Consider the following 11,611-nt stretch of genomic DNA (forward strand, 5'->3'; position numbering starts at 1 on the left):
TTCTTTCTTTAAAACAATTGAGATGCCCATAAATTATGGAACTAAATTATGAGCCATAAAGAGATGTGTCACTTAAGAGAGAACAGTCATGTCTAAAATGCCTAATTAGAACGGTTACGGTAACCTGGTTCTGCAATAGAGCGAGTTCCCCAGGGAGAGATTGTGGCAAAAAGACAGAATCCTGCAAAAAGAACCCTCCTCCTAATGAGCATTTTTGAACTGCAATTTTGTTCATTTACATTTCTCTTATCTCATACAGTTCAGATGAATTTTTCTACACTTCGTATTAATTTCTATGATATCGATTCTCATTCTATATGTACAAAGACTATGAAAAGTAATTTATTCCGCTAGATTCTCCTGATGTGTAAATTAATTTGTAAGACTGAATAGGCACTTCAGGTGAAGTTAGCACATTAGAAGTAACTATTATCTATACTAATGGAAGGGAGCTATGACCAAGATAACTCAAAACAGGTATTATCTAAAATTGCCATTTATTTTGCTTTTTGGAATTGTGTGGAAAGTGATAATTCAGGCAAGGATCCTGTCTTCAAGGAGTTTATAGTCATGTGGGAAAACTAAGACATATACGCAGTGAAACATTAAAAAAAAAAAAGTCCTTAGTAACATAAGAGATATGTGAGCAAGATACTATGAGGAGTCAAAGAATGAAAGAATTGAGGCTATAACACATGGTGATGTTTTCAATAAAAGTATTACTTAAGCCAAAAGAGTATCATTTCACCTTTCTCTCGCTCTCCCTCGCTCTCTCTCTTTCCCCCTTCCCCGCTTTCTCTCTCTCCCCCACCACACGCACACACACTGAATATATTACTTCTCACCTATAGATAAGTCATTGAACAGGTAGATACTCTTTTCTTTTTTTAAAGGTGGATATAATGAGTACCTCAAAAAATGAGTTGCATTTCCTTAAATTGTCAAATTACATCTAGGCAGTTTTTTCGACAGTGGAGAATCTGTCTCATTTAATATCATGAAGTTATAGATAAGGCAAAATAGTCATAATAAGAGTATAGCATGAGAGGACCTTAGGGTGTGACCTTCTGTATCTCATTCTAATGTTTAAAGTCTTTCTACAAAAATCTGACACAACCATTACCTTCTTGGGAGTCAGAATTCACTTTTTTGGAGGGAGGGCAATAAGAAATGAACTCTAATTTGCCATATACCTAATTCCCTGTGTCAGAGAAGCATTCTAGAGCCTCCAGTATTTCCCACCTCCTCTCTCTCATGCTTATAATTACAAATGCAAAAATTCTAATACCATTGTTCTTAATTAGCCATCACAAAGAGTAAGACATTTAAGGTGGGAGAACCTACAGCAGTTCTTTCTGAAAAAGATGTAAGTTCTACACACCATCATTTTAAATTCTGACTCATTTGTTCAGAAATGCCTGAGTACAGGAATAGTGAATGTGCTTTGGGCCTAAAATATGGTACCAATGAAATAACGTAAGGGATTATGGGGTGCTTTGTTTTGTATTACTATGTATTTGTTTTCTAACCTGCAACTTAGATTTTTACAAATATTAGGATAAGGAAAAAGAAAGTTAGATCTTACTTGAAGTGAGTAAAACTGAAAGTGCAAGAATTTATTTTGTTGGCTTTTAGCTACTAGAAATTCAGATTTATCACCAATAAATAGAGTTTAGTGGAACACAAAAATCTTTTTTCCCAAAAATCTAAAATATTAGAAGTGTAAAGACGTCTGATCTCGGAAGCTAAGCGGGGTTGGGCCTGGTTAATACTTGGATGGGAGACCACCTAGGAAGACCAGGTGTTATAAGTATAAAAAATAAAAATAAGGGATTGTAAGCTGACAAGGTCCTTGCAATCTATGAGGTCAACCAAGGGTTGCCTCGCCTAAAAAAAAAAAGAAAAACAAAAAGTGTAAAGAGAAAAGTGTAGGTAGGGTTGATTTTACTGTAAAAGTATTAGGCTCTTTCCAAAAGTATTTAATAAAGTTATGAAAGTTTGTCAAGAGTGTTTCAGGGCTATTCAGAGTGGAGTCTCTAAAAATGTCATCTTGGGCTCAATTCCTGAACATTTAAATTGTAGATATATTTTGATGAAGGTTAAAGTATAAATGAGTTGTTTATAAACTGAGTTACAATCACTACTGATGATAACTGGGTGAATGAAAGACCATTAGGTGAATGCCAAAGGACCTAGGAGTTTTTGAATTCTAATTGTAATAATCCTCCTCCTGAGGAATTTACAGTGTATATGTACAAACTTTATTCACCTTTATCTGAAAAGTTACTTACACTTTCATATTGATTTTCATAGCAAGAGAAATTGGGTGATATCTGCTTCTCCCTTCGCTATGTACCTACTGCTGGCAAACTGACTGTTGTCATTCTGGAGGCAAAGAACCTGAAGAAGATGGATGTGGGTGGCTTGTCTGGTAAGTCTATGATGTTTACTGTTTTTTTTTTTTTTAAATGCTGTCTTATCATGGTTACCAAATGCATAGCACACATGCTGTGACTCCCTCAGTCCTTAATTGATCACAGTTCTCTTTCCTACTGAAGCTGGAAGCAATCTCAGAATTCATCCCAACACAGTACCCCAGGAAGCCACTCTCAATTTATAGGAATGGGCACAGAAGATAAAATCTATTTTCTTGCTTTATAACCAAATTGTCAATTGTCCGTTCTATAGCACTGAAAGCTGAAAATGTTTGCCTCGCTCTTAAAAGGCAATGTCTATAACCAATTATGATTTTGTTGAGTTTTTGGGTTTTGTTTTTTTTGGTCAAATTTCACCTATGATAGTGTTTTATCTGAAACTTATTAGGTATTTGATAGCCTAGTGTGTTTTATTAAAGATTCTGCATTTTAAACATATGTGAATAAAATCTGTTTGAGAGTAAATATCCATAGTAATGAATTTATTTTGTACATCATATTGGGGATAGGAAAAACTTTTGGATTTAAGGTTCTATATATCTCTCAGTTTAAAAAATAAGTGAGTAAAGTATTATAATCTTGCTCAAAAGCAAAGTCAACTCAAGGAGTTGTCATTTTCACAGTTGAACATAATTTTCTTTATTTTCTTCTCTGTGCAATTAAATCAATTATATTTAATTTCTAGTAAATTATTAGTATGAGACATTTTCTTGATATGCCACAAGGTCATCATAAATAGACTATAGTTGTCATTATTTGTGGCTAGAGCACTAGAACTTACATTACTGGTTATTCAGTGCTTTCTCTAATAAAATATACTGCAAACTTCAAAATGTCACTCTAACGCAGCCTGATGTTTTTATATTCTAAAGCATAACAGCTAAAAAATGCTAAAGCTGAGTTTCTACTTACTGAACCACTTATTTGTCAACAAAATTCTTCTGGTGCCTACCTTTACTTCTCTTTATAAGTCAGTCACCTGAGAAAGCTGCTCTAATTCTTTCACATCACTAAGATCTCATTTAATAACTCACTGCTTTCACTGCCTAATAGCAAGACAGCAAATTTGAAGCAGTAAGCACAGTTTCTTCTAAAACTGTAAGAGTACTTAATGTGCCTAAGATGCAAAATATATGCACTTATGTATGTGTATGTCTATACACATATACCTTTCCTAGCTCCGTCCTCTGAAGAGACCTAAAAAGAGACTGATCAAGTAGCAATGAGCATCTTCAGCATCAGACATGGTTTGAAAACATAATTTCTTACTAAAAGAGCCTGGGGCTTATTAGTAAAAGGGGAGACTCCAGGTGTGACACAAGAAGTATACAAGACAAGCCTAGCACATCTTGTCATACCAGAAAGCAAAGAAGCTATTATGAAGCAAATCATGTCAAAAGATTTAGGAACCACCTGGAAGAGGCTTCCAATGGTCAAACATGTAATCATTTCAGCTTCACTAATGATAATAAATGCAATGTACTTAAATCTAAAATAATAATGAGTATTTAATGTGTCTATATGAGAAAAAATGCTGAGAAATTTTTAATGACAAAAACAGTTCACTCCTAGACTACTACTTAGTATCCTGAGGTGTGACTTCAGACATGTTTAACATTTCCCTTCCCTTTGGTTCAATTGCCAAATACTATTACATGTTCCTTTGTACCTACTCTCACAGGCTCCATTCCGAACTCCCATGCCAACCATTTCATCATCACCTGTGTCTAGTACTCTCCCCTAGTCTGCTTCCCAGTTTATCTTATACTTTCCCATGCTGCCTCCATTCTTAAGTCATTTTCTTTATCTGGAATTCTCTTCCTTCCAATAATTCCTAGCTAAATCCTATCCATTCTTCAGGCCCAGCTTAAGTCTTATTTTCTCCATCCATTAAACAAATGTGCCCCTACTTTGTGTTAAGCTTTGTTCTGAAATTAGGTTTACATCAGTGGACAAAACGGCCAAGAAACCCTGCCCTCAACCAGCTTACGTTTTAATGTGGGGAGACGGATAGACAGCTAATAAATAAGAGAAGCACATAGTATTCCGAGAGGTGAGAAGTGCCACAGAGAAAGCAAAGCAGGGAAGTAAGATAAGGAATGTTGGGGAGTAATTATAAGAGATAGTCAGAGAAAGTGTCATGAGTAGGTAAATTTGACAACTACCTAGAAAGAGGTGAGGAAGTGAATCATGGAGTTTCAGGAAAAGGGAACATTTTTGGTGAAGGAACTCCATGAAGCCTTTTCTGATCCATCCCAATAGAACAAATCTTTCCCTTTTTTAAATGCCAATAGCAGTTTGTTTACATCCCTCAAACATCATGCTTCTCTCTCACTAGAATGTGCACCTTATTTATATCTCCCACAATGCCCTCATTGACTGATAGCACTGAGCATAGCTGCAGAATGAATAATGAATTATTTACAAAGGAGCTATGGCCTGAAAAAACAAGTCTTGCATTTCAAATTTGTTTAACCTACTTACCATTAAACTAACTTTAAGCACTTGGATGGTCTGTCTCAAAGTAAGTTGACCTATGTATGTCCTATGGGACCAAAATTATGTAATGAGATTATTCCAAGTAATTCAAATGCCAAACTACATTTGCTAGAAATGGCTAATTAGAACCAAAGTGGTTTGTTTTGCCAAAGTTTAAATCCCACTCTGCCACTACGTGTAATTTGACATTTATTTAAGCTTTCTAAGCCTTAGTTGTGTTATCTACAAAGTGAGGGTAATAAGAGAATCTTGTTTATAAGGTTATTGTGAAAAAGAAACGAAAGCACTGGGTCTGGCACACCTAAGTACTTGCTAAATATTACTATATTTCTATTAATAGCTTTATCAAATCTTGAGTTAAATATGCAAAATGTGAAAGCAACCAAGGGACAGTTTAACACACAGTTTGATTCAATGGAAAAAGAAAGTTCATCTGTGTTTGATGGGATTGGCTGATAAATTCAGGCAAAATATCACTAGACCATGTTTTCCAGAGACCCAAAAGTGAATTAAGACAAGTATGAAATTAATCAACAAAACTGAATAAATGGAAAAAATTTTTAATGATTTTTCTGACTACTCTCCAACAGAGTCTGTTTATTTCTTTCCTACTGTGTTAATTCAAAATGCACTGCACAAAGATTTTATCTCTATTATATATCCATGTAGCAAACCATGCAAATCCTAGTCCTTCTTACTTTACAATTTAGAAATCCTTTTCTAACTTGGTTTACTCATGGCTTCAAATAGAACTGTGAGATAGTTTCTGAAGGTAATACCCTCAGAACATTGAAGCTTAGAGACATTAGATAATGCACATCGATCATCCTGGTCCATGTGTGACACATAGGATGTTTTCAATACTAGCCATTGTTTTTGTCATTAGTATTAACAGTCAAAGTTACCCAATTAGTAGGTAGTATAGCTGAGACTGAAGCCCAGGCACTCAGATTCCCAAAGCAGAACACTTTCTAATACACTGTTCGGCCTTCCACATACCCACTACCTTCAAGATGGGAGAACAGGGATTCCTCAGCTCTAACAGACTGCCAGGAGGTGAAACATCAAGATGAGGTAGGTACTCAGGGTTAGTAAGGCTAGAAATGGAGGCTTCAAGGATTGTTGGTAATCCACACATTCTTAAAGACTGGGGAAATTACCATATGTATTAAACCCTATGAACACTCCCAAACAGCTCCCGTCATTCCTGTCTTTTCTTCCCAGAATCACAGACTTACTTACCTCATCTGTGGCTCCTGGAAAATTTCTTTTCTCGCTTGACCCAGTATGAAACAGAATGCAGGCTCATAAACCATTCCATTTTCCTCTTTCCCTGAAGCTAGCTCACAGACCTTTTGAAATGTTTCTAAGTGTTTGTACTGCTAGGAAATATGGCAAATCAACAAGGGTAAAAAGTCTGTAGCCCTGCTGCCTGGGACAACAAAAGCATGTTAAGCACGGTGGCAAGAGTGTGCTGGGAAAACACAGATAAGGGACTGAAATTATATGCATCTATTCCAGCAGTCTCCTGAACATCGAGGAGCTGGCTATGAGGTGGGATCAAGTCAGATGTGTCCTGGGGCTGGTTAGAGAAAGTGTGGTTAAGTGTTTTCCCTCATCAATTCTTTATCCTTTATACTTTCCATCCCAAGCCCCACCCCCAGTGTTCCTCTTGGCTGTCACCATTCCTGTCTTCTCTCTGTGAATTTGTCCTATAGAAAGCAAAGGGTAGAGCTAGAGGAGAGGTTCCCCCAAAGCATCCAAGAATCCAAAAAAAAAAAAAGGGCAGTGAAATTTAAAAATGGCAACAAGTGCTTGAAGGAAATAATGGCGGAAGAAAAATGGGGACTCATAGTAGTAAAGGTGTCACCGTCCCTATACGTCAGACTGCCAGTGTGTGAATTAGCCACTGAGACATAAGCTAGTAAGATTGACCTTGCCAACCCACCCAGCCCCCTTCCCCTCACACACATTCCCTCCTTTCTATAAGATGCAATTTTACAAGATTGTTCATGGGTTTATTTTTACTCATTTCTGCCATCCTAGAAATACTTGGGAAATACAGCCAATTTAAATATCTAAAGTCACCTGGGAAAGAGCAACTCACCCAACCTTAGGGAACCACTAGATTCCACATAAAAACCCTGAATCAGCAGACAGATATTCTTTCAGGCATTATTTATCAAGACGTGATATTCTACTTACACAGAGTCATCCAGGGTCTATGTGAAAATTTAAGATTTATGAAACTATCTCCACTTATTTATAACTAAATATCTAGGGGTAGAAATGTAGAAATTATATTTTAAACAACTCCCCCCATGTTAGTCTTATGCATCTTAAATCTGAAAACTACACATTATAGAGTGTATAGCGTTATCTGAAGCTATGAGGGTAGTCATATTGCAATATATAAATGTATCAAATCAACACATTTTATCTTAAACTTACACAATGTTATATGTCAATTATATCTTATTTTAAATTGTTTTTTTAAAAAAACTACACTGTCAAGCCTTAATTACTACATCATAATTTTAGCTGAGGTCCAGGTCAGCCAAATGTCAAATTAGAACTTTTTTGGTCAGTGATGCAGGATACATCCTTTGCTTTACACTCTGGAATTTCCTTTAAGTTCCATTTATTTCATCAGCCCAGTATCCTCTTTCCTGAAAGATACCTTGCCCACATGTCTAAATTGTTGTCTTTTTTTCTTCCACTGAATCTCTTCCACTGAAAGAGCAATAAATGGTTTCTTTGTATATCATGGCTACTATCCTTATCTGTTCTTCCATTGATGCTGAAAGCATGACAATGAAAACCACTCCAAATTCAATCGGTTTGAGCTAAAAGCCACTAGTCTAGGAGCTGGGCCAATAAATAAAGTGGCAAAATCTTATATGAACCAATTAGATATGGATATGCAAATTAGCTGGCCATGATATCAGGGTCAAGCAATAATATGCAAATAAACTGGCATCTTATTGAGTTAATAGGACAGGAATATGCATAATAAGTTGGCTGTGATGTCAGAAGTCTTCATCATGATTTTAGGATTGATTGTTAGAACATAAAATTCTGTGACACTTTGAAATGTTTAATTATAATATTGATAAAATAATCTAAATCCCTAAGATGTGAACAAATTGATCTAAAAAATAAATGACCAGTCTTTAAACTGGATCATCCTAGAAAATGAGTTATTAAGAAAGGTTATAGCCAAGACCAGTGCAAGTTGAGACCCAGGCACAGTTACCACAGAATGTATAGAAATGCTATGCCTGAATGATCAATAGTGGTTTTAGGGAAATGAGAACAGTTGTGAGGTGTTGGCCATTTCTATAATCAAGAGAAATTAGTGATGGGCTGAAATGTATTGTTGGAACAGTTAGCACAAAAACTCAATAAGTCCTCTAGCTGGCAGGTACATATCCAATCATTCAGCAAACATCATTTAAATACACACTCTGAGCCAGGCACTATGCCAGTCCTTGGGTATGCAAGTGAAAGTCACAGCAGACACTTGCACAGCACAGTGTAAGCCAGAACACCATTCTAAATGCTTTACATATGTTAACTGATTTAATCCCCATTAGAACTCTATGAGCTAGATACTATTTTTAATGCTATTTTATCGATGGAACTGAAGCACAAGAGGTAAATAACTTTTCCAAGGTCACAGAATTAGTACGTGTAGAGTCAAGATGTCAATCCAAACAGTCTGTCTTCAGAATCCATGAATAAAACATACGACTTCTAAGTCTTTATCCTTTCTCAGCAGGTTCAACCTGGAGAGCAGATGGCTAACTACACATTAGAGTTTGAGAGGTGACCAAAAATTCTCCTCCATTCCAAAATTTCTTTATACCAAAATTAAAATTCCATCATGGAAGTCACTAATATAAATTAGTTGGTTGATTGTTTAATTAGTTTTTGGCTTCTCAGACAGCAAAGACATGATCAATGAGTCTGTAAGATCAGACATGAAATAGTAATAGATTTCTGGTATGAAGACATCTTAGTTTTTCTCCTGTATACAGATTGGCATGTTATTTTAGTGATTGATTCTTTGCACACTAAAGAGGATAAAGCAAAACAGTACAGTGATATCAGTGACAAAGATGAAGGGATGTTGCCGAAACATTTTAGAAGAAAGTCCAAGTCTAAGGGATTTGAGTGCCTACTAGGAAGAGAAAGACTAGAGAAAACCTTTCTACTACATAACTTTATCAAGGGCTGACTCTGGAAGACAGTAGGTGATATTGTGGGGGGAGGGGGTAGGAAATGGGCAGTAGATGTAGTTGTACAAAAACTTACTCCCCCTCTAAATCACTATGGAACTCTGTGAGTCAAACAATATTAGATATTTAAATGTTAAAATTTAAAAAAATGGAATTGTAATAGACAACTTATCAGGAAAATAGAGCTCATCTGGAAAATGTTAACAGAAATCCACAGATGGAGAAGTGGAAATAGTGAGTGCCAAAGTGGTCTGTGCTAAAGCATTTATACTAGTCACCATGAAACTTCCAATTTTGAAGGTGACAAATACTTTCAGCCATTGATATGCCAAGTTCAGTGGGTAAATAGAAAAAATCTTGCTAGGATGAGTAAGCCAAAATGTGGTAGATGAGCTTCAGTATGTGCAAGCTTAGAAATAATACATTGAAAGAAAAAATTAGAATATAAAATAAGATCGATTATAAACCAAGAAAAAGGTCACACAGAACTATCCATTAAAGACATTCACCAGGTGCACTGCTACCACCAAAGGGACTTGATATTATCATAGAAGATTTTATAAATACATACAAGAGGGGGAAAATTCCCTTTGTCCTAGACTAAGGCTTATCCATGTGTGGAGTATGTGTAGTTATGACCGCCACCTCAGGAAAGATACAGTGATATTAGATGACCAGCTGCCAGAGAAGAGTGAGTAAAACAGGGATAAAGCGGCTGTGAGGACAGGCTAAGATCGGGACTTTGTAGTCTGGAAAAGGAAAGCCGAGCAGAGATATGATTAAAGTTTGAAAATCATGAAAGGCAGAGCTAGAGTAATACTGACCTGTTTAGCATCTCCCATAATACTAGAATTAGGAAGCAACCTTGATGTTTGAAAGAGCATAGATAAAAGGGAGAGCCATTCAGAATGACCTCAAAGGTACCTTTCTACTCAAAAATTCTTTTTCAAAATTTCTTTGCTACCTTACATTTGGGTAGTAAAAACTTGCCACTCTAGGAGCTGGAACAGATAGAGGTAAATTAATGGATCTATTTTGAGTTATAGGCTTAGAACATCTCTAAACCTTTACTTTGTGTTGTCTTGTCCTACAAGACAAGACTATAGAGAAGGACCCCTATGCCTTTCCATGAGTAACAGAAATAGACCCCATAGCTGCATCTCTCACAAATCCAACCCAGAACGGCTACATTTGGAGAGACAAGATTCCTGTTAGACTAAAACAAGTGACAACAGAAAACACTGCTGAGGCTCAAACACTAATGACACTCATAGAATTAGAAACATCAAAAACGACCTTTAAAAAAAATTGCACTTTATCATCGTCACCTCTACTTCCAAAAGGGTATTTGGGTTGTATTTGGTCCCTTGATCCCTCATTCCTAATGTGTATTATAAACATATCAGTCTCTTTTTCCCTCTTCTCTATAGTCTTGCCACCTGCTACACCAGGAGCTACTTTTAGAGCAGGGATTGTGTCTACTTATATTTGCATTCTCAAAGTGCCTAGCACATACATTGGGGAACAGACCTCAACATTCCTGCCGAAATGATCAGTTACAAACTTTAAAATTCAGCCAGCCGAACTGGTTATTTTGTCTTCATCTTCCGACTGATTTGACAAATTTTTCTACTTAATGAAATTCTTTTGGCATCATGTTAATCTTCTTATAATAGAAATAGCAGCTAAGAAAAATATATAATGAAATGTAGTTCTTGAAAATGATTGGTTATTTTAGCTGTCATTTTCAGATTTTTCTTCCTTCTTTTATTCCCCCTCGTCCCCTTTAGTAGTAACTATCTCCAGGAAATAAAGGAAGAGAGTGACTCAGAAATGTACACATTACTATAATTATGTCCCAATGACAGTCATAAAGACATTGAAGAAGACAAAAATGGTCCCTGGTTACACCTTTTGCCCAGCATGAATAGATAAGGCAAGATTTAGCATTTTACTTGCTTTATATAGACTAACTCCTTGTAAAAGGAAGTCAAGAGACCATAGCAGCTGGTTGCCTTTGTAGGTTACTAATGACCTAACTTTTGCTATACATTATTCTCAGTGATCCCTGGAAAACTAGGAGGCTTCCTATAATTTTTTTTCTAAAAATAAATGATTAATTTTTTACTTAAAAATTGTTTTAACTTAAAAATATGAAATAAGCATATTATTTTATATTCTTAGGAACACTAAAACTGCTTTTAACCAAAACAAAAGCGATATGGTTGACTGACTTAAGAAATTCATAGATTTCAAACTACTAATTTCAGCCAACAATAAGATAGTATAATTAATTGTCCCCAAAAATTGTCAAATGAATATTTGGTGATAGTATACTTAAAGAACCAATACATATATGTGGAGCTGTGGGATTTCACAATGATCTACTGATCTTACAACTGGCATTTGTGCACAATGTTATGGACTTTCATATCC

The 11,611-nt window shown here is 35.9% G+C and overlaps 1 protein-coding gene across 4 annotated transcripts in view; it reads left to right on the forward strand.

Annotated features, from left to right (window-relative positions):
- Positions 1-11,611, forward strand: part of SYT1 (synaptotagmin 1) — a 509,772-nt gene that overhangs the window by 427,659 nt on the left and 70,502 nt on the right. For all 4 annotated transcript variants that reach the window (XM_011374713.2, XM_011374721.2, XM_011374705.2 and 1 more), the window contains one exon: positions 2,314-2,431. In XM_011374713.2, coding sequence (XP_011373015.1) covers positions 2,314-2,431 — 118 coding nt within the window. The remainder of the gene's footprint in view (positions 1-2,313; positions 2,432-11,611) is intronic.

The sequence above is a fragment of the Pteropus vampyrus genome, unplaced genomic scaffold (assembly GCF_000151845.1).
Source record: "Pteropus vampyrus isolate Shadow unplaced genomic scaffold, Pvam_2.0 Scaffold9, whole genome shotgun sequence".
Classification (NCBI taxonomy): Eukaryota; Metazoa; Chordata; class Mammalia; order Chiroptera; family Pteropodidae; genus Pteropus; species Pteropus vampyrus.